At 45.9% G+C, this 24,657-nt stretch overlaps 1 protein-coding gene and 1 long non-coding RNA gene across 2 annotated transcripts; both read left to right on the forward strand.

Moving 5' to 3' along the window:
* The first annotated feature begins 16,826 nt into the window (after positions 1-16,826).
* On the forward strand, positions 16,827-21,031 carry LOC137307019 (uncharacterized). The gene is made up of 2 exons (XR_010958993.1): positions 16,827-17,012; positions 20,880-21,031. It is a non-coding gene; the product is annotated as an uncharacterized lncRNA (long non-coding RNA).
* Positions 21,032-21,801: 770 nt separating this feature from the next.
* Positions 21,802-22,176, forward strand: LOC137307142 (histone H2B 1/2-like). The gene has a single exon (XM_067976464.1). The coding sequence runs from the start codon at positions 21,802-21,804 to the stop codon at positions 22,174-22,176; it is 375 nt and encodes a 124-aa protein (XP_067832565.1).
* Positions 22,177-24,657: the final 2,481 nt, after the last annotated feature.

The raw sequence follows: 24,657 nt of genomic DNA on the forward strand, positions 1-24,657 counted from the left end.
TTTTACTCGCTGGGTGAAAATTTGTCCGACGTGCGCCCGAAATGTTTTGCACCCGACCGTTTCGAACAGTCGGATGGAACAGAAATCCCTAAATTACTTTGCTTTCAGAAATTGACTCCACATTTTCAAAATTGTAGATCTGGGTGCACGATATGGGTCCGAATCCCATCCGTGTCGTTATTGTATTGAACTTTTGTTATGGCCCTCCATAAGTTTTGTGCAATCAAAATGGGCTTGAAAGCTATTAATACCAATCCGACACCGGTGTTTTAAGTCTGTATCCCTGGATTGTTTATATTTTGTTGAAATGGAGAGGGACAACTTGTCTTATAAACCATGATGTGGAGATGCCGGTGATGGACTGGGGTGGACAAATGTAAGGAATCTTACAACACCAGGTTATAGTCCAACAGTTCTATTTGAAAATAAAACTGTTGGACTATAACCTGGTGTTGTAAGATTCCTTACACTTGTCTTATCAAGTAAGACTTTCTAAAATTTAAATGCTCTGAAGTTGCATTGCCGTTTGTGTGAGAATAGATGCACCAAGTAGACTAGCGCTAATACACATTTCCTAATACAAAACACACACACATTAAACTATTGTGCAGTATTTGTCGGAGGTCACCCACAGGAGGAGGTCAGGGCCTGGTGTCTCACAGGCATTACTCACCAACATTTTGTGGGAAGAGATGAGAAATGCAATAGGATAAGACCAGATAGTCTGGAGAGTGTGTGGGAATACAACAGGATGAATAGAGCGAGATATAAGATGTACTGACAGGGGATAAGGAAGAGAAGATCATGACTGATACCCATGGTTTCCCTTGCAGAGACCGACGAACAAAAGATAGATGTTATTGCGCAGACGTATTGAGGGAGAAGGCGCAACAAAGTGGCTTGGCAAATGTATCAATAACATAACGTTCGGAAATAATTAAATTTATGTGGGTGCCGTGGCTTGGTGGTTAAAACACCTGTCTTATCAACCGAAGTATTTCTGAGTTCAAATCACAGCTAGTGCATTTCGCTCATGTTAAATCCCAGCGGTTCCTTTCGCAAAGTCCTCGTCACCAACATCTCGGGACTTGTGCCAAAAATTGGCCAGATTTGTCCGACAGACAAGTCAAGTAACAGCCTGACACAGCCATGTTCATCGAATCAGAGCTTTCAGCCAAAGTCCCCGACTCTTCCATCACCATCCCTGGGGAGCTCCTGTCCCTCCGGCTGCACAGACCAACCAGCGATGGCAGCACAGTCATAAATATCTCGAAACGAGTGTCCCTGGGAGTCCTCAACATTAACTCAGGACCACATCATGGCGTCAGGTCAAACATGGGGAAGGGAGAGAATGACAGCCAATGGGAGGCGGGGGGGGAGAGAGAGAGAGAGAGACAGACAATCTGTGTGTGTGTGAGAGGGGAGGGTCTGGGAGGCTCGGGTTGTGGGGGGGGAGAGTGTGTGTTGGAGGTAATGAGCGGGTGGGAGAGCATGGACCGCCTGTGTCTGAGGTAACCGACGTAACGATGGATGGGTGTGCGCAGATGGCTGACAGACTGGGCGAGAGTATTGAATGGGGGAATCAGACCTCGCCTCCTCAGGCCGCCCACCTCGCTGGGGAGGGTGAGGCTGACCAGCCTTCTGATGGGGTCTTTATGTGCAGGAACCTCAATCTGCAAACGGAACAATATTAATGAGACCCTTCTAGATTAACAGAGTTGTTTTTCAAAGAATTCCAGATGGTCAGCTTGTTTTAACATCACTCGTCGAACCACGAGACCCCTTCATCAAGGTTGTTTTTCAAGGTTGGCCAGTTTGTGTGACCGCGCTCGTCACGATCCCGGCCCACGCGCTGTCTTTGGGTTATTGTTCGGCTCCTTTGGGTCTTTGCGCCTCTTTGGTCACGTGGCTGCCTTGCCTCACACTGGGGGTGGGTGAGACGGGTCAGTCACCAATCAAAGTTTAAGAAAAAACGTCAATATTTCCCTCCTGCCAATATTCTCCCCTGGGTCCCCACTCAGAGAGCCGGGGGACAGCTCCCTCAGACGGCTGGACTAATGCACCGTCCAGCGCTGATCCCCAGAGATTAGGAAAATCCCAGGCTCGAGCTCGGGCCTGCTGCTGAGGTTCGACTTCTTGCCTTTGACCTCGGCTGGACATGGGCTCAGTGCCCTCGGGCTTGGTAGCGGGGCGGGGGTTTGCGGGGACAACATGTGAGGAGGAGAGGGTGCCAGGCAGCTCTTTAATCTGAGGAGTGGGTGACGAGGAAATTGACTAGAATGGTGCCAGGGATGAGGGACTCCAGTTCCGGGGAAAGACTGAAGAAGCTCGGGTTGTTCCCCCGAGAGCAGTGAAGGTTAATTACATGGAATCACTTTGAGAGTACAGAACAGGGACAGGCCATTCGGCCCATCAAGGCCATGCCGGTGTTTAAGCTCCACACGAGCCTCCTCCCTCCCAACTTCATCTCACCCTATTCTTCTATTCCTTTCTCCCTCATGTCTTTATCTGCTGTTCGCCCCAACCACTCCTTGTGGGAGTGAGTTCCACATTCTCACCACTCTCTGGGTGAAGAAGTTTCTCCTGAATTCCCTTCATGTCTTAAATGTCTTCATATCTTCTTCGATCTCTCCTTCCAATGTCCTGCCCACCTTGCTGGTCTCTGTGATCAATAGAAACATCGAAAATAGGAGCAAGAGTAGGCCATTCGGCCCTTCGGGCCTGCTCCACCATTCAAAATTATCATGGCTGATCGTCCAACTCAGTACCCTGTTCCCGCTTTATCCCCATATCCCTTGATCCCTTTAGCATTGAGAAATATATCTATCTCCTTCTTGAATACATCTAATGGCTTGGCCTCAACTGCCTTCTGTGCGAGAGAAATCCACAGGTTCACCACCCTCTGAGTGGACAAATTTCTCCTCGTCTCTGTTCTAAATGGCATACCCCGTATCGGAAGACTGTGACCCCTGGTTCTGGACTCCCCAGCCATCGGGAACATCCTCCCTGCATCCAGTCTGTCTGGTCCTGTTAGAATTCTATATGTTTCGATGAGATCACCTCTCATTCTTCTAAACTCTATTGAATATAGGCCTAATCGACCCAATCTCTCCTCACACGTCAGTCCTGCCATCCCATGAATCAGTCTGGTAAACCTTCGTTGCACTCCCTCCGTGGCAAGGACATCCTTCCTCAGATAAGGAGATCAAAACTGCACACAATACTCCAGATGTGGTCTCACCAAGGCACTGTATAACTGCAGTAAGACATCCCAATCTTCTCACATTCCCCTTTCCCATCCTTTCCTTTATTGTCGATGTACTCAGCGTACGCCTTTTTCTTTAGTTTTAATTTTATTCATTATTCGCGGGTGACTCACCTCCTGACTCCACAAAGCCTTTCCACCATCTACAAGGCACAAGTCAGGAGTGTGATGGAATACTCTCCACTTGCCTGGATGAGTGCAGCTCCAACAACACTCAAGAAGCTCGACACGGTGAAGGTTCCCATCTCTCTCTCTCTCTCCTCCCCTGAAGGTGCTGACTCTGACTAGGTTCAGTTCTACACTCACTGGTTCCCCTCCCTCTACTCCCCTGAAGGTGCTGACTCTGACTGGGTTCAGTTCTACACTCACTGGTTCCCCTATCTCTCCTCCCCTGACGGTGCTGACTCTGACTGGATTCAGTTCTACACTCACTGGTTCCCCTCCCTCTCCTCCCCTGAAAGTCCTGAATCTGACTGGGTTTAGTTCTGCACTCATTGTTTCACTTCCCTCTCTCACCTCTCCCCCTCCCCCACCACGAATGACCGGGCTCTGACTGGGTTCAGTTCTGCACTCATTGGTTCCTCTCCCTCTCTCACCCCTCTCCCCCCAAGCACGATGGTCAAGGCTCTGACTGGGTTCAGTTCCACACTCAGTGGTTCCCCTCCCTCTCCTCTCCTGAAGATGCTGACACTGGCTGGGTGTTTATGCTCTCCCCCTCATTTCGACATTCCGTCCCTCCCGATTGCTGCCGGTAAGCTGTCCATCTGTGGTATCTCCCACTTTTGGCGACGAACTCTCTCTGACCAGTCACCATTTCTCCTTCATTTAAAGACGGTCCCTAATCTGTCACTATTTCTCCTTCATTTACAGACACTCCCTGACCCGTCACCATTTCTCCTTCATTGAAAGACTCTCCCTGACCTGTCACCATTTCTCCTTCATTTAAAGGCTCTCCCTGACCAGTCACCATTTCTCCTTCATTTACAGTCACGACCTGACCCGTCAACATTTCTCCTTCATTTACAGACACACCCTAACCAGTTCTCTCCTCTCTCCGCATCTCCCACCATATGTCCGTTCACTTGTGAACAAGGACCTTGCCATCCACAACCTTATTGCGGGTGGCTGCATCTGGAAACATAGGAACAGGAGTGAACCATTCCGCCACAGCTTGGTATCATAACCCTTAATACGCTGGCCAAACAAAAATCTATCAATCTCAATTTTCAAATTTTCAATTGACCCCCAGCCTCAACAGCATTTTGGAGTGAGGAGAGTTCCAGATTTCCACTACCCTTTGTGTGAAGAATTGCTTCTGACATCACCCCTCAACGGCCCAGCTCTAATTTTATGGTGATTCCCCCTTGTTCTAGACTCTCCCAACAGAGGAAACGGTTTCTCTGTATCGACCCTATCAAGTCCTTTAATCATCTGAAACACCTCAATTCGATCACCCCTTAATCTTGTATAATCAAGTAAAGACAAGCCTAGTCTCTGCATCGATCCTCATAAATTATATAAGTGATCACTGTAAGTACAGGATAGAAATTCAGAACAGACAGTTTCAGTTTGTGTGGAACATTATTTTCTCCATAGTCCCAAGAAGATGCAAATCCCCCGTCCCACACTCTCCCTCTTTATACCTATTAAGCTGTGAATCCCCCGTCCCACACTCTAACTCCTTGTTCCCATTCAGCTGTAAGTCCCGCGTCTCGCACTCTCCGTCCTTGTCCCCATTCAGCTGTAAATCCCCGTACCACAACAATCTACCTCCTTGTTCCTATTAAGCTGTAAATCCCCAGTCCCACACTCTCCCTCCTCGTTCCGATTAAGCTGTAAACCTCCCGTCCCACACTCTCCCTCTTTGTTCCTATTAAGCTGTAAATCCCCCGTCTCGCACTCTCCCTCCTTGTTCCTATTAAGCTGTAAATCCTCCGTCCCACACTCTCCCTCCTTTTTCCTATTAAGCTGTAAATCCCCCGTCCCACACTCTCCCTCCTTGCTCCTATTAATCTGTAAATCCCCCGTCCCACACACTCTCCTTCCTTGTTCCCATTCAGCTGTAATTCCCCGTCTCGCACTCTCCCTCATTGTCCCCATTCAGCTGTAAATCCCCGTACCACACACTCTCCCTCCTCGTTCCGATTAAGCTGCAAATCCCCCGTCCCACACTCTCCCTCCTCGTTCCTATTCAGCTGTAAATCCCCCGTCCCACACACTCTTTCCTTGTTCCTGTTCAGCTGTAAATCCCCCGTCCCACACTCTCCCTCCTTGTTCCTATTAATCTGTAAATCCCCCCCACACACACTCTATCTCCTTGACACGTCCTCACTGTTTGAAATCCAAATTCATTGCAGGCTCTAATTTTCTCCCTTTCTCTCCTGAAGGTGCAGCGTGATGGTGGGGTTCGGCCCCAGTCACTGTCTGCCCTCCAGTACCCGGCCAAGTGGTAATTCTGCAGTTGAGAGCCGAAACAGCGACCTGCCGGTATTTCGACCATCGGTAGCCGCCGTCTCTGGCTGATTCTCTCCGGCAAATCTGAGGCCAACGGTGGCAGATCAACAATAACCTGCATTCACACTGAGCGGAGTCTCAGCAACACCGAGTGCTGCTCAGGCCCTGAATCAGAGCCGGGGGACCCGGCGGACTGGCGGGCGGGGGCCCCGGACATGTGTTAAACCGATCACCCAGCGCCTCCCACCTCCAACCCGCCGCTTCCCGATTTCTTCTCCCGTTTCCACCGAGTCCGACTCGAGACAAGAGACAGGGCAGAGGCGCTCCCAGTATGCGGGGCGGGCCTGGGGAGCTTGCGCCGTCTGAGCGGAAATGCAGCGCCTTGGAGAGATAGAGGGGTTTCTGGGGCGCGGGGAATGTGGGGCCGGTGGCCGCCATTAGTCGCCGGGCGTCGTTCAGTGTTTTATTGCCCGCGTCGCGCACAGAACCGTTTCTCGAAATGCAGACTGAGGAGTTCAGAGCCGGTTTGCTGAACAGATACTGACCGTACAATGTCGAACACTGTTTTTCAAAGTATTTTTCTCGTGACCCAGTGAAAGAAAAACACTTCCCCCAGGGACCCAAAACAATAATATCTTCTGACTGCAGTTTTCATCAAATCCCAATAGAGGACAATCCATGCTCGCTCTTCACTTCACTTCACTTCAAGTAATAACTAAAATTAGACATCGACGTCACTTGAAAAATATTTTAAATACAGTATTAATAAAGTAAAAAAAGATCAGGTTGAGTTTCACTTTCTTAATGTGAAGGGTTGGACTCTCGCTTGTTCATGATCTCGTTCCAATCTGGATCACACGATGAAAGCTCCACACGCATATCAGGAGCGCTGTTGAGTCGGTTTCTTTCTCTTGTTTTTAACCTTGTCAAAGTCGAAAATCCAAGTTCGCACATATAGGTTGTTGTGAAGGGCAGCAAAAACAGAACACTAATCTGACTTAACAGAGGATATTCTTTGAAAATACTGATCCAAAAAGATGAGAAACTGAATCACTTGTGGCGTGTTTTCAGTGTGCAATCACAGGTGAGTCGCACCAGCTCTTTTTCTTGCTCAGGCATCAAGTTTCGCTTCATTATTGATTCAGGGTTTTCGAAAACAAAATGACCTTTCACCCAACACTTTGCCTTCAAATTTTCAAACCTCTCTGCAGGGAAGTAGCGACTAAAATGATCAGACAGAGCAGCGAGATGGAACTGTATGACACATTTCATTTCATTCCCTTTTTCTTCATTGATACTGTTCTCCTCAGTGTGTTGTAACAATGTTGGGAACATGGAATAGCTCGGGCGATTACTTTTCACTCCGGCTTGCCACAGTTCTACTGATTTTTGAAAGATTGTATCTGTTCACAATGTCGAAACAAATGATTGCCTCTTCCTTGTAATTTCAAATTCAGATCGTTTAAAATTGAGAACCTGTCAGCCAGGTATGACAACTTTATTAACCAACTGTCATCGGAAAACAAATTTGTCATGTTAGACTGTTTCTCTACCAGAAAAATGTGAATCTCTTCCTGAGTTCTTACACCCTTGTAAGCACCCTGCCCCGTGACAGCCATCGTACTTCAATGTGAAACAGTAAATGAGTGAGCACAGCTCCCTTTTCTCAGGATAACGCTTCAAAAAAGCTTTTACTTCAGTGAGCTTCCTTGAATGAAATTAACAATTTTCACTACTTCCTTCATTCCTGCCAAAAGATCAGGGGGAATACCCTTGGACGTCAAATCTTCGTGGTGAATGAAACAGTGATTCCAAACATCATGATCAGCTGCCTCAGATATTCTTCTCATGACTCCACTATTTCTACCCGTCATATTTGCTGCTCCATCACTTGGAATTCCTTTGCAATTAGCCCAGTCCAATTTGTATTTTCCATCTATACAGTCATGTTTTTTTTTATTCGTTCACGGGATGTGGGCGTCGCTGGCGAGGCCGGCATTTATTGCCCATCCCTAATTGCCCTCGAGAAGGTGGTGGTGAGCCGCCATCTTGAACCGCTGCAGTCCGTGTGGTGACGGTTCTCCCACAGTGCTGTTAGGAAGGGAGTTCCAGGATTTTGACCCAGCGACAATGAAGGAACGGCGATATATTTCCAAGTCGGGATGGTGTGTGACATGGAGGGGAACGTGCAGGTGGTCTTGTTCCCATGTGCCTGCTGCCATTGTCCTTCCAGGTGGTAGAGGTCGCGGGTTTGGGAGGTGCTGTGGAAGAAGCCTTGGCGAGTTGCTGCAGTGCATCCTGTGGATGGTACACACTGCAGCCACAGTGCGCCGGTGGTGAAAGGAGTGAATGTTTATGGTGGTGGATGGGGTGCCAATCAAGCGGGCTGCTTTATCTTGGATGGTGTCGAGCTTCATGAGTGTTGTTGGAGCTGCACGCATCCAAGCAAGTGGAGAGTATTCCATCACACTCCTGACTTGTGCCTTCTAGATGGTGGAAAGGCTTTGGGGAGTCAGGAGATGAGTCACTCGCCGCAGAATACCCAGCTTCTGAACTGCTCTCGTCGCCACATTATTTATATGGCTGGTCCAGTTAAGTTTCTGGTCAATGGTGACCCCCAGGATGTTGATGGTGGGGGATTCGGCGATGGTAATGCCGTTGAATGTCAAGAGGAGGTGGTTAGACTCTCTCTTGTTGGAGATGATCATTGCCTGGCACTTATCTGGCGCGAATGTTACTTGCCACTTATGAACCCAAGCCTGGATGTTGTCCAGGTCTTGCTGCATGCGGGCTCGGACTGCTTCATTATCTGAGGGGTTGCGAATGGAACTGAACACTGTGCAGTCATCAGCGAACATCCCCATTTCTGACCTTATGATGGAGGGAAGGTCATTGATGAAGCAGCTGAAGATGGTTGGGCCTAGGACACTACCCTGAGGAACTCCTGCAGCAATGTCCTGCGGCTGAGAAGATTGGCCTCCAACAACCACTACCATCTTCCTTTGTGCTAGGTATGACTCCAGCCACTGGAGAGTTTTTCCCCTGATTCCCATTGTCTTCAATTTTACTCGGGCTCCTTGGTGCCACACTCGGTCAAATGCTGCCTTGATGTCAAGGGCAGTCACTCTCACCTCACCTCTGGAATTCAGCTCTTTTGTCCATGTTTGGACCAAGGCTGTAATGACGTCTGGAGCCGAGTGGTCCTGGCGGAACCCAAACTGAGCATCGGTGAACAGGTTATTGGTGAGTCAGTGCCGCTTGATAGCACTTCGATGACACCTTCCATCACTTTGCTGATGATTGAGAGTAGACTGATGGGGCGGTAATTGGCCGGATTAGATTTGTCCTGCTTTTTGTGGACAGGACATACCTGGGCAATTTTCCACATTGTCAGTTAGATGCCAGTGTTGTAACTGTACTGGAACAGCTTGGCTAGAGGCGCAGCTAGTTCTGGAGCACAAGCCTTGAGCACGACAGCTGGGATGTTGTCGGGGCCCATAGCCTTTGCTGTATCCAGTGCACTCAGCCGTTTCTTGATATCACATGGAGTGAATCGAATTGGCTGAAGACTGGCTTCCGTGATGGTGGGGATATCGGGAGGAGGCTGAGATGGATCATCCACTCGGCACTTCTGCCTGAAGATAGTTGCAAACGCTTCAGCCTTGTCTTTTGCACTCACGTGCAGTGCTTCGAATATTTGTGCTCCTGTTGCATTTGTTGGTAAAGTTAGACAACACAGCCAACCTTCTATAAAGTCATATTGCCCGACATATCTCACAGAGAAGAACAGTGTTGCACAATTTGAAATATCAGCACTCTCGTCAAGTTGGATCGCAAAATCCCCGGCTGACTGTAACCGAGTAATAATCTTGGCTTCTGAATCCTCAGCAATAGAACATATTCGCCGAGACATTGTGCTGTCACTGAGAGGAACGCTTCTCAATTTTTCAGCAGGCTTCTCGTCGAAGATTTCCGCACCATATCCAGAGATGCTGAAATTCTTCCAGCATCTCTGAATAAGTTTTTCGGCAACTGTAAGGGCCATTTTCTCTTTTGCCACACTGTATGCGACCAAATATGACACCAGTTGCGCCTTATCATTCAGAGCAGTTGACCGATTAAGAACTGGTGCTGATAAATTTAATCCCCGTTGCTTCCTTTGAAAATATTCAAGCGGGTGATCAAAGAGTTCCCCATGTTTTGTTTCAAAATGTCTTTTTAATTTTGACGGTTTTAAACTCTCGGTTACAAGCACCTCGCTACAAATAAAACACTGGGGCTTTGGATCATGGTTTGCATTTGCACAATTGATGAAACCACATTTCAAAAAAGCCTCACTATACTGCCTCGTCTACGATTTGGTTTTCTTCTTAGTGGACGGTTCAGGCCTGGTCCACATGGCAGAAGTTTGTCCGTCATTTCTCGAACTTCCTGTTGCAGACGACGTACTCACACATGTTGGTTTTATTGTCGGATGGAGATGGGTTTGAGAACTGTGTTTTTGAACTTCTTTGTTTTATTATAAAATGATCAAATTTTGGGAATTAAGGTTTGGTGATTAAGCCGCCCCTGACTCATTTCCCCGTGATACTGGGCCCAGACCAGCACCACTCACCGTGGCTTTGGCGGCGAGGAAGGGCGCGTCCTGGTTGATTCTCGGAAACACGAAACCTAACAGAATGACTATTCCACTGGAACAAGGTCATCGCTCCACAGAATGAAATGACTGTCTGTCATCTGCCCAACGGAAATTACCGAATAAAAACGTGAATGTGAACTTCAGTCCAACATTCAACCAATCAACGTCACGCAATCACAAGTTCTGACCACAAAACTGCCCGTGACATTTCATCTCTTTATGAAATAATTGTTTGCCCTTTTCTTATTTAATGTCCAGTTGTGGTTCATTTGATTTTCTCGACCGTACCCATTTAATGGCAGTGAGCTGATATTGCCAATCGGGCTCAGCATTCTCTGGCAAGCAGTTACCTGCTCTATAAGCTCCGCTGATAACCTGATATCTGACGAATTTCCTTTCCATGTTCCATTACATTTATGCTTTTATTTTTAGGGTTCAAACGAGGGGGCACAAAGTTAAACACAAAGCAATTTGGCAACATGCAGGTCTCCCAATCAACGCAAGAGCACGCAGAAGGAATCCCAATGGACCAAACCCCTTCTCATTCACTGCCACTGGAAAAAAATCCGAACGGACCAACCCCTTTCCTATTCCCTCCCATTGCAGAGAATCCCAAAGAGAAAAAACCCTTCACAGTCCAAGCATTAAAGAGAGTGCGGTGCCCAGAACTGAACACAGTTCTCGAAATGAGGTCTAACCAGAGCTCTGTATAACTGTGACATAACTTCCACTCCTTTTTATTCCAGTTCCCTTGAGATAAAGATCAAAATTTAATCTCCATTTCACCTTATATTTTTTGTGAATTCTGTACTTGGACCCTTAAATCTCTATCCTCCCCCACAGTTCCTTGCTTTTTGCCATTTAGAAAATACTCTGATCTATCTTTTTAAGTTTCAAAGTGGATGACCTCACACTTTCCCACGTTGAACTCCATCTGCCACTGTCTTGCCCACTCACTTAATCTATCAATGTCCCTTTGCAACTTTCTGCTCCCATCTATAATGCTTACTGTGCCACCTAACTTAGTTTCGTCAGCACACTGGGATATAAGGTTCTCTGCATAAGAACAGAACAAATCGGAGCAGGAGTAGGGCCGACGGCCCCTCGAGCCTGTTCCGCCATTCAATCAGACCATGGCTGATCTTCGACCTCAACTCCACTTTCCCGCCCGATCACCATATACCTTGATTCCCCTAAAATCCAAAAGTCGATCGATCACAGACTTCAATATACTCAACGGCTGAGCGTCCAAAGTCCTCTGGGTGAGAGAATTCCGAAGATTCACAACCCTTTGAGTGAAGATTTTTTTCCTCATGTCGGTCCTAAATGGCCGACCCCTTATCTTGAGACTATGACCTCTAGTTCTTGACTCTCCAGCCAGGGGAATCAGCCTCTCAGCATCTACACTGTCAAGCCGTCGAAGATTTTTATACATTGCAATGTGATCACCTCTCTTTCTTCTAAACTCCAGCGAATGTAGACCAATTTTACACAATATCTCCTCACAGTAAAATTGCAGCAAATCCTCCTTACTCTTATATTCCAACACCCTTGCAATGAAGACGAATATTTTATTTGCCTTCCTCACTCTCATTAGACCCTTGGTAACTCACTATTTCCAGTATGTTTTTCCTCTATTCCTTCTGTTGGGAAAATAAATCAATGTTGAAAACATTTCACTCCAATTATACCAGTTTCTGTTTGGGGAACAAAATGCAGCTGAACTGCAAACTTAGAGTTTCTGAAGAAAGCGGATTAATGTGAACGTTGAATTGCGATGGCCGGGAATCGAACCCGGATCAACTGCTGGAAGGCAACTATACTCACCACCATACCACCATCGCCGAAAAAAGTTATCAATAAAATGGTTCCCAACCATCAGATCCTGAACATCCACTGCAGGCTGTTGCATTTTTTTCTTCAGTTGAACTGGTTTCTGACGGATCCTTTCTCGCTCTGTTGCAGTTCCCGTTTCCGCCCAGTAGATGACGCCAAGCCCCAATCAATGGAAATTACACAACAGCCAGTAATTGTTCACCTGATATCGGACTGAAGAGATAGTCGATCCCTGCAATACTTGACCAGCTGGAAATATACATTGCCGCAACTCACATCAGCCATTGTGTAACATTAAGTAATTTCATTAAATCATTCTGGAGACCTGAGTACGAACTGGGCACAAATGGCAACTTAATATTCAAGTCGAAAAGATCTGTAGAAAGGACAGAGAAGTAGGGAAAGGAGGAGGAACAGCAATATTGCTAATGGAAAATATTACAGTAGTTGAAAGATAGAATATCAGTGAGCGTGAGGGGGCAGTGTAAACACTCCGAGAGAGACTGATCAAAAGTGGCCCCACTGTACTCCTCCAGAAGGTATAAGAAGGGCGAGTTGGGGAGGATTTCTTCATTCTTTGTGAAAGTGTTTGTGAGATTGTGGAAATGTCTGAATGAGGAAAATCCGGTGGAAAAACTCGGGCCAAGGCCAAGTCTCGCTCATCCTGGGCAGGACTGCAGTTCCATGTGGGCCGTGTTCACAGGTCCTGTGAAAGGGGAACAATGCTGAATGTGAAGGTGCCGGAGCTCCGGTCAATCTGGCTGCTGTGCTCGAGCACCTGACGGCTGAAATCCTCGAGCTGGTTGGTGATGCGGCCCGCGACAACAAGATGACGCGCATCATCCCCAGACACCTGCAACTGGCCGTCCGCAACGACGAGGAGCTCAACAAGCTGCTGTGAGATGTGACCATCGCTCAGGATGGGGTGCTGCCTAATATCCAGGCCTGTTTCTGTGTCGTAATTTCGATGTAACTCGATGTAAAGGCTCTTTTCAGAGCCACCCACTGTATCTGTGAAAGGACTGTGAAGGGAGACGCTGATATCATGCTACCAGTGTTGCTTTGAGCTGCTTTTTTCTCGTTGTGGACGAGATGAGGTATTAATGGGACTGGAGTCGGGGCACCGACCACATACCGAGACTTTAAACGGTAACTTATGGACACCAGTCCACACATCACCAGATTTGTTGTACTTATTTAAACTACTTGCCATGCTGGGCTCGTAAAGCATCACCAGAACTGCTCGACTAAACTTTCCACATCAGTGGGATTCAGCGCTTCGCTCCGTTTCTGTTCTATTTTGTTGGATTATTCAAATAACTCATCAAACTCACTGGGGAATCACTGAAATGCAACTCTGTACAGAAACAAATGACAGTGAACGGCCTGGTCCCCAGGAGATCAGAAATATTATTCGCCTTTCGCCTTGTTGACCAGTAAACCGTGTTTCGAGTCCACCTACCCGCGTTGGTTCCACATGGGAATCAAATAGAGAGGGCGGGAGGGGAGGAGACAGAGTGACGGACAGAGCAGAAAGCGGCCTCTGATCTTCCAGCTCCACCTCCAGCTTTCTCCACCCGCCAATTTCAAACCGTTTATTGATAATTGAACCGAAACACAGCGGTCCGCACAAACCCTGACAGATTCGGGCTTCATATTCAAGGATTCCCAGGAACCCGGAGCTTTTAAATAAGCCCCGTTACAATTAACAGACAGTAATATTCCTGACTAAATACAGTCCCTTCGATAACAAGTCAAACCGTCTCCTTCCATTTAAGTCCCACACCCGATTCTATCTCCCCACATATCCCCTCCCAGACGGGTTCAGCGTTTTACAAACACCTTATTCCAGCTGATTTGGAGAATCTCATATGTTGCGGTTTGAGTTGTGACGCGGAGTTTCTCCGCCAGTGTTACCGTCTCACAGAGACTCTCGCCCTGAATCTGTGAAAAGAAAATGACCATGAACTGGACTGGAGCCGAACACATCCCCAGTTACAGTGAGGCTCGGACACCCCATTCTCTCTCTTTTATATCAGACAGTATTCCACCTTCATGTCCAGCACTTGAGAGAGACACACACTTTCAGTCTTACACTTCCGATCAGTGTGTTCATATCACCCTCAATAACTGTATCCAACCTTCAAATACAGCACCAGAGAGTGAGAGAGAAAGGGAGACAGATACGGTGACAGAGCGAGCGGAGAGGCACAGTGCCACAGTATCAGTTCCAGACTGACCTGTAAAGTTGCGTTTTATCCAGAAAATCCCGTTGGAGAGACAGAAGATGCATTCTTATCTCTCATGGATATACCAGAGACGGACACACTGTTAATCCCACACTCAAGGACAGTACAGAGAGTGACAAAAACAATGCGGGCCGAATTTAACCCTCTCTTGCCTGTTGTACTATATTCGGTTTTGCAGATCAGGTCCGTTCGTTATTAATCTCAGTGGCCGAGAGTTTCACTCTGATTATATTAATCTGGGACTGTTGCTGTCTGATATTAATCCTACACAGTCCCAGCAAATACACCGACTCCCGCTTTCCTCCCATGTTCCTCCAGGATTGGTTTGAGAAATCCTCCCTCCAGTTTCGGGTTCACGCGTTACTTTATCAGTAAAGGGATCAAGAATAAACAGAACCCATTGGCTCATTTCACAGCCGTCCACGTTATCTCTGATTGACCCTTTACCATAAAAAGATACCGAGAGAAACAGCAGGGATGGAAACATCCAGTTGAATAGTGAGAGATTGTAAAGTCAGTCTGGATTCCAGCGTTCGGCACTGGTGGAATCCCATCTGTTTCCCATTCTGCTGCCTGTTCCTGCACTGCCTGTGGACCCCATTCCCTCTGACCTTTCCCCCACTTCCTTTGCTCAGACTCTGAAAAATTCCAACTGGGGAAAGTTTCCATCGATTTTGGTATTGCGAATTAAACCAGATATCTGCGCATGCGCGATTCAGCCCCGCCCCCAGCGCTGCTTGCTGGTGAGCAGAAGAGCGCATGCGCGCTCCCCTCCCCCAGCTCGGCCTGTGGGCGCCATTCCCTCAGTGAGCGGAAGAAGATGGTTTAAAACAGCCGGGAATGGAGAGATCACGGCCCCCGGGGGAAGGGAGCAAAGAGCAGCCTCGTTACAGCAGCTCATCGCTTCGGGACCGTGTCCGCAGATGGGCTCAGAGATCGGCATTGAGTCCAGGGGAAGTTCTTGGGGGTGTCCGGGGGCTGTTTGTAAGAGGCGGAGTGGATCAGGAACTGGTCCCGGAACATGGAGTGAGAGGGGGAAGGGAGAGGGCATTCTCGGGCTGTGTGTGTCCAGGGTGAGGGAGACAGAATGGGAAGAGCAGGTTGTTTGAAATCATTGCTGCTTTCTCTCCCCAAACCAGTGTTGAAATGTTCCTGGTTTAGTTCCAGTCTCACCCTGTTTATTGTTATTGGACAGTGAACAGTGGAAACAGAGCCGGACAGTAAGGATATGGGGAGTGATACAAAGAGCATCTATTGCAGGCACCAGGTGACAAGTGTGAACACGTTTTAAACAGCGGCTGTTGTGTTTCGGTTGAACGGTTAGTTCCATGGTGGAGGGTATTAGAAACCTGACCTGGACAAAGGTCCCCGCCCCATCGGGTAGTGCCATTCATGGATCAGTGCAGGGGTTGTGTTGTGTCTGGATGTCACCAAATTGTTGTCAAACAGCCCAACACACCTGGTGTGCAGAAGCTGAGAGCTGCAGTACTGCAGTGGAGTCAGACACTGACACTGTTTGTATGTTTGTATCGCTGGTTTTCATTTGTGGTTATTACAATGATTATTAATTGTAAACAATTTTACAACACCAAGTTATAGTCCAACAAATTTATTTTAAATTCCACAAGCTTTCGGAGGCTTCCTCCTTCGTCAGGTGAACGGTGTGGAAATGAAATTTTCGAATCCTTCGCATTTTAAAATCACAGAACAATGCCTGGTGATTACTGCCTGTTGCCAAGGCAATCACAGTGAGCAGACAGAAAGGTGTCACCTAAAAAGGCCACAGAATATACAAACCCCCCAAAAAAAAGAGAGAGAGAGAGAGAAGGAACACAGTCAATGACCCGTTATATTAAAAACAGATAACATTTGTTCGCTGGTCGGGTTACGTGTGGTGTGACATGAACCCAAGACCCCGGTTGAGGCCGTCCTCATGGGTGCGGAACTTGGCTTTCAATTTCTGCTCAACGATTTTGCGTTGTCGTGTGTCTCGAAGGCCGCCTCGGCCAACGTTGTCTACCTCATACGTTGCAGGAAAGGATGCCCCAGAGCATGGTACATTGGCGAGACCATGCAGACACTGCGACAACGGATGAACGGACACCGCGCAACAATCGCCAAACAGGAGGGTTCTCTCCCTGTCGGGGAACACTTCAGCAGTCATGGACATTCAGCCACCGACCTTCGGGTAAACATACTCCAAGGCGGCCTTCGAGACACACGACAACGCAAAATCGTTTCACATTTCATTTCCACACCGTTCACCTGACGAAGGAGGAAGCCTCCGAAAGCTTGTGGAATTTAAAATAAATTTGTTGGACTATAACTTGGTGTTGTAAAATTGTTTACAATTGTCAACCCCAGTCCATCACCGGCATCTCCACATTATGATTATTAACGGAGAGATTCAATTGATCACTTTTGTATTTTCCACTTCACCTGTTCTTGAGTTACAAGAGATACTTTTTCTTCCTACAGTCAAATCCTTGAAGGACCCAGAATCAGTGTGATGTTTACTCCACCCGAGGCACAAGGAGCAGTCAGTGCAGCCAGCTCCTTCTCACACACAGTAAGTACATTATCACTCACAGAGCACAGAGACACAGACAGGTCATCAGTCCCACAATCTCAGACAGCAGAAATAGTCAGTCGCACACTGACCCCAATCCAACACTCAAACAGAGCAGGAGAGACAGACGTAATTTCCATTTCACAACGACTCAGTCCTGCTGACCGGGAGATAAATAATTCCCAGTCCAAAATCACACCCAGTATCAGATTGAAAGGCACTGTGTCAATCTCACATTAGTTCAGCCTTAGCTACAAATTAAACACCAGATAGAACTGACACATGGTACTGATTGATAGGTACAGAATGAATCAGAATAGTGTGCTCCAAGATTCAAATTAAATACCAGCCCACAACTCTCACACATTATGAGTTTAAAGATGCAGTATTCATGCCACTATTGTGCACTGAGATACAAATGAGATACCAGTTCAGATGTTACCCATTTTTGACTCACATATATGTCCAAAAACTTCATAGTGTCAGAATGAAATGTACAGTTTCAATTCATTCACTGCAGACTGAGGTACACATTAGATACCAGTCCAAAATTCTCATACAGTGTAAGACTGAAAGAGAGAGTATCAACCCCATTATTGCAGACTGAGCAACACATCACATACCAGTCCAAAAATCTCAGTGTCAGGTTGAAATATACAGTATCAATTCCAGAAGTGCAGATTGAGTTCCACATTATATACCAGTCCAAAATTCGCATAAAGTATCGTACTGGAAGATACAGTATCAATCCCATTAGTGCAGACTGAGGTACACATCAGTTACCTGTCCAAAAATCACATTCTGTCAAATGAAAGGCACAGTGTCAATTCCTTTATTGCAGACAGAGGTTCATAATAGATAACTGTCCAAAAATCTGGTACAGTATTATAGTGAAAGATATAGTGTCGATGTGATTGGTACAGAATGACCTACACGTTACATACCAGTATAAAAATCTCACACAGTATTAGACTGGAAGATACAGTATCAATCCCATTAGTGCGGACTGAGGTACACATTAGATACCAGTCCAAAAGCCACATTCAGTGTCAAATTGAAAGATACAGTATCAATTCCATTAGTGTAGACTAAACTACACCTTACAAACCAGTCTAAATATATTACACAGTATGAGACTGAAAGGTACAGTATGAATTCCATTAGTGCAGACTGAGCTACACATTATATATCATCCAAAAAACTCATACATTATCATACTGAAACATACAGTATGAATCCTTTTAGTGTAGACTAAGCTGCACATAACAAAGCAGTCCAAAAATCCCTCGCTGTGTCTGACTGAAAGTTCGAGTGTCAATTCCATTGGTACAGACAGAACCACACATCACATATCAGTCCAAAAATCACATACAGTGTCAGACTGAAATGTACAGTATCAATTCCATTAGTACAGACTGAGCGACACCGAACACACCAATCAAAAAATCTCATACAGTGTCAGACTGAAATGTACAGTATCAATTCCATTCGTACAGACTGAGCGACACCAAACACACCGATCAAAAAATCTCATTCAGTGTCAGACTGAAAGATACAATATCAATTCCATTCGCCCAGACTGAGCGACACAATAAATACCAGTCCAATAATTTCACAGTAAAAGGTTGAAGTGAACATTATCTTCACAGAGATTAAGATACAATCATGCAACAAAACTCACACATGTTGTTTGATTAAAACATAATCCAAAAGCGTATCCATATTTACACATTAATGCCGGACAAAAGATTTGCATACATTAGTGAATTAAAGACACAGTTTCAAGCACCATACTGCAACCTGAAATAAGAATACAGAACGAATCCAGACTTGCACTTTGCCCAGAGACTGAGTTACAGAATGAATCCCACACTGAGATAGAATACCAGAGATTGACAGATACCGAATGAATCCCACACTCACACACATTCCCAGAGATTGACAGAAACAGAATGAATCCCACACTCACAGATAGCACCAGAGATTGACAGATACAGAATGAATCCCACACTCACACACATTCCCTGAGATTGACAGATACAGAATGAATCCCACACTCACACACATTCCCTGAGATTGACAGTTACAGAATGAATCCCACACTCACAGATAGCACCAGAGATTGACAGATACAGAATGAATCCCACACACACACATTCCCAGAGATTGACAGAAACAGAATGAATCCCACACTCACAGATAGCACCAGAGATTGACAGATACACAATGAATCCCACACTCACACACAGTATCAGAGACTGACAGATACAGAATGAATCCCACACTCACAGACTGTACTGGAGACTGACTGATACAGAATTAATATCACACTCACATACAGTATCAGAGACTGACAGACAGAGAATTAATCTCACACTCTCATACAATCTGACATCTACTGGCCATAAGTGAGAACTGTAACAGAGTGGAACAAATTCACATCATCTGTCGTTGTTACAGATTCAGGACAATGTGCAATGTGAGGAAATAGTTTCTCTCTGTAACTTCTACTCTCGTATTTTTTCATATTTTTTCAGTGAAAAATTGGACAATTGATTCATAATAAAGTTTTTGTTTTGCTCATTCGAAAGTTGCCCCATTGTATTTCACTCTGCATTGCGCAACATTTCTGTCTGATTTCTCAGGACACGATTTATATTAATCCAAATAAACCAAACTGAAACACAAATAAAAACTGAGCGCAAATCTGGAAGTTTGAATGGCGACCGTCAAAAGTGAAAGGGACAAAATATAGAAAAAATTAAAACCGAAAATGCTGGAAAGACTCAGCAGGTCCGGCAGCATCTGTGGAGAAGGGAAGCTCGGGTTAACGGTTCAGGACTATGACCCTTCTCTCGATCAGAAAGGTTAATCAGACATAATTTAAATACGGAACGGGAATCAGCAGACGGAAAACCTTCAGAAAATCAATTAATTTCACTGAATCCGAGCAATTGAGTCCCGTATCCACCATTCAGATCAGGGCAAGTAATAATACAAAGGAACACAGTTAAATTCAACGTTATGGGGGAAATAAATGAATTTTAGAAGTATTTTTACATGAATTAGACCCGTTTGTGTTTTGGAAACACGATCACTCTGAACATCGTCAAATTCAGTTCCAGTCTTGGTGTTTCTGAATTCAGCGTGCTGGGATTCAAATCTGTTGGAATTAACTGCTTGGAAGGCAGCTATACTCACCATTATAGTGCCTTATTTCACCAGGAGGGAGAAGTCGAGTGTTTCTGTGGAGTTTCGCACTGAATTGCTCCCTTTGGGTTTCTGGCACTTTAATCATAGACAATAAATAGTTCCCAAACATCAGCCCCTGAACAGACACAAGAAGCTGGTGGAATTTCTCATTCATAGATATTAAATAAGAGGATGGCAAAAGCGAATAGGAAGAGGTTCGGAAGAAGTCACCAAAACAATTAGGGAAGCAAACAGGAACCACGAAATCAAATTATCAAGGAATATAAAAATAAATAGTAAATTATTCCACTGACACAAAAATATCAAAAGGAAAATCAGAATATCTTGAGTGCCACGAAGGGATGCACAAGATAAACTCACAGATAACGTCAGCGAAATGGCAGAAATATTGAATTGTGACATTGTCTCAGTATTTACCCGGGAGATTAACAGGGTGAATATATTAGAGGAAGAGGTCAATAAAGATATCAAGGCATTTAAGTTAGAAAGGGTGGTTAAACTCCCGGTCCAGATAGATTGCATCTGTGCATATTAAATGAAGCAAGGGTAGAGATAGCAGAGGCACTGTTACATATATAGGAAAAAATCATCACAAAAAGGAACAGTGCCAGAGGACTGGATGACAGCTAATGTGATTCTTATATTTTAAATCAGGTGAAAGAACAAGTCCAGGGAACGATAGACCAGTTAACGAAAGGTCGGTGGTAGGAATGATCATGGAATCTTTTACTCAATGATGCAACAGAAAAACATCTCGAAACCGAAAATATAATAAAACAGTTTGACAGAAGGTTTGACAGTTTAAATTACAGTTCAACATAACTTATTTGCTTTTCAATTCTCTTCCTCGAGAAATAAACCCCAGTGCTTTGTTCGCTTTTTATGGCCTTATCAACTTGTGTTGCTACTTTTAATGATTTGTCAATCTGTACCCCTAAATCCCTTGCTTTTACCCCATTTAGACTCTTATTTTCCAAGCAGTATATGGCCTCCTTATCCCGCCTAGCCAAATGCACCACCTCACACCTTTCTATATGGAAATTCAATGGCCATTTACACCGCCTTTCGGCAAGCTTATTAATTCTTCTTGTATCGGCTATACCCCCTAAATTAATTACAAGGATTTAACACAGCATTACAACTAATGTTTGATCTAACAAAATATACTTGCAACTCGTCTCCATTCCCAGTTTTTCTAAATCCCACTCGTGCAATATAATGTGAAGAATTAGTTTCTGTTCTGTCCCTCTCTCATCTGCAAACTTCACTGTCCCGGGGTTTGGGGACATCTACTGGCCGGAAGCAGAACTGCAACAGTTCGGAACAAATTGCTGAAACCGGACAATGTGCAGTGTGAGCGTGTTTGTGATTGGTGGCAGTTATTAAATCAGATTGGATATCTGACGAAACCAATCAGAGAGTTACAGTTAATAATTATTGAGACCTCACTCCGAATGACCCAATCACAATCATTGCCTTCCCCCATCCCTCATTACCATAGGGCTGTGGGGCTGCCTATTTAATCCGAGCTCGGAGGGAATTTGTGTCATTTCTCAGTCTGAAATTGAGTTTGAAAATGCCTGAGGACAAGAAAGCAGCTCCCAAGAAGGGCGCCAAGAAAACCTTGAGTAAAGCACCAGCCAAAGGCGGCAAGAAGCGGAGAAAGTCGAGGAAGGAGAGTTACTCCATCTACATCTACAAAGTGATGAAGCAGGTTCACCCCGACACCGGCATCTCCTCCAAGGCCATGAGCATCATGAACTCCTTTGTGACCGATATTTTCGAGCGCATCGCAGGTGAGGCTTCCCGCCTGGCCCATTACAACAAGCGGGCAACTATCAGTTCCCGGGAGATCCAGACCGCCGTGCGCCTGCTGCTGCCCGGGGAACTGGCCAAGCACGCCGTGTCAGAAGGGACAAAGGCGGTGACCAAATACACCAGCTCCAAGTAAAACTCCACAATGAACTGAAAAAAAAAACAACGGCTCTTTTAAGAGCCACCCACAACCTCTCTGAAAGAGCTGCATTTCCTGTATATTTAATTAGGATCATTTTATTGCAGCAATATTATTATTCCAATCGAAAAGTGACTCGAACTACCCCGTTCAAATCCCTGGCCCCTAAAATGAACACGAGTTTATGATCCGCTCCTTCCCATTTGTTTTGATCTTAAAGCATCACTATTCTGGCCTCTCATCCCCTTTATGGCCCCCTCAGCAATTCCGTTCTATGAATGCAGTTTCTGAAATATTTATGGACTGACGTGAAAATCCCCAGATTAACAGTAACCCCACCCCTTGCAGTAACAGCGGAATCGGGGCAGAATGAGAGCTCTGTCCTGGTCCCTCTTTTCACAGAAGCACTCCCGGCTCTGAGAAGGGACCAATCTGTAACGTTTCACTTTTCTAAAGACTAAAGTCAAATGTGTCCTTTCACGGAATGCTGTGAATGGGGCTTTAGTCCCGTCCGGTGCAGTTTGAAAGCGATGGTCGAATGAGCCATAATGTAAAGCAGATTTTAAAACAGAGCGAGCGATTAGTGACGGGGAGCGCTGAATAAGACAAGATAAAAAGACCAAAGAACGGGTTTAAAATCTTGTGCTCAGGGCGACATTGATCGAAATCCGATCCTTCACTGCACTGAAATTGGCGGGCTTTTTGAAATTCATAAAATTCCTGGTCTGACCGTTGAGGCCGGTAAATCCCGCCCTCTTCTAATTTCCAGCTACCTGGTTGGTTAATGAAATAGGCAAATGAGGTGTAATAAGGTACAACCAATCAGATGATCTTTCAGTCTTTGAGAAGGGTCAAATCAGAAGTCATTCCTCATTCTTTGTGAGATTGTGAACATGTCTGGAAGAGGAAAAACCGGCCGTAAAACTCGGGCCAAGGCCAAGTCTCGATCATCCGGGCCGGACTGCAGTTCCCCGTGGGCCGTGTTCACAGGCTCCTGCGAAAGGGGAACTACGCTGAACGTGCGGGAGCCGGAGCCCCGGTCTTTCTTGCCGCTGTGCTCGAGTATCTGACGGCTGAAATCCTCGAGCTGGCCGGCAACGCGGCCCGGGACAACAAGAAAACCCGCATCATCCCCAGACACCTGCAACTGGCCATCCGCAACGACGAGGAGCTCAACCAGCTCCTGGGACGGGTGACCATCGCTCAGGGCGGGGTGCTGCCTAATATCCAGGCCGTGCTTCTGCCGAAGAAAGCCAGCAATGTGAGCACCAAGAGCAAGGAAAGCGGCCAAGATTTAATCTGATATCCCAAAGGCTCTTTTCAGAGCCACCCACTGTATCTTTGAAATGGCCGGTTACTGACTGAAGAGAGTCAGGAATCAATTTAATAAGGACTTATTATTCCGATTCTCGAACTAACAATAACTTATTAATTACAAATGATCCAGATCGGTCTGTTGAAGTACTCGCTTCCGGACAGCAGATGTCGCCAACCTCCAATAGATTGATATTTGCAGTTTGTGTGGTGAATGAGACAAAATATCAAAATTGTCATTAAACTGGGCGGGTGGGACACAGAAATACCAGGGACATTTGATCATCGGCATCAAGAGGCATTCTGTTGTGTTCCACACAATATTATTTACAGTCTCATCCTCCGACAACACTTGCTCGGTCTGTGTTATTTTACCCAGATTTGTGCAACAGAAGCTGACTGATGTGTTGAATATTGTGTCAGCGATTGCTGAATCAAGAATGTGAGTGAAATTTGCCCGTGTTATTGGATGTGATTGAGGGATTGATTCTGTCCCTGTATCAGTTACGAGTGTTAGTGAATGTAACACTAATGTTTTACACTGCTTCTGATTCTAGCGCTGATAGAGAGCAAGACACACTGCCTTTCGATCTATTAGTGCGAGTTGCATTGAAACAGCCTCTGCCACTATATCTGCAGGGGGAGAATAGACTGAAACGTTATATGATCCGAGTCTGATTCCTTACATCCAGCATGGGTTTCAGTTCCCGTCCGATTGCACCTGTCCTTCAGTGCTGGACTCAAATGTCCAGTAAATTGTTGGAGTGAGGCTTGAACTTTGAAACCCCTGACTCCGACATTCGAGTGTTTCCAACCGAGCCAAGCTGACACGACATTGGAAATGAGAACTTGTATCTCTCGTGCTTTCCACGAGTCCCTCTCTGTACATATGTCCCAGTAAGTTTGACACTGGGGGTGTATGTACCTCATGTGAAAGAGTGGGGTCGGAATCAGAACTTTCTGCAGCTGTTTGCCAGAACTTTCTCTGTCCGAATGAGGCACTGGTGGTGATGAGAGTCAGTCTGATGGAATTCACCTCCCTCCAGTCCTGCGTGTGTGTGAAAATGAAACTGTCTCCGTTTCAAATTCCTCATGTTGGTCAGTCTGGAATTGGCACTCCTCTCTGGTGCTGAATCTTCGTCCAAAATGAACAGCAGCTGTTTC

The sequence above is a fragment of the Heptranchias perlo genome, chromosome X (assembly GCF_035084215.1).
Source record: "Heptranchias perlo isolate sHepPer1 chromosome X, sHepPer1.hap1, whole genome shotgun sequence".
In the NCBI taxonomy this organism is placed as follows: Eukaryota; Metazoa; Chordata; class Chondrichthyes; order Hexanchiformes; family Hexanchidae; genus Heptranchias; species Heptranchias perlo.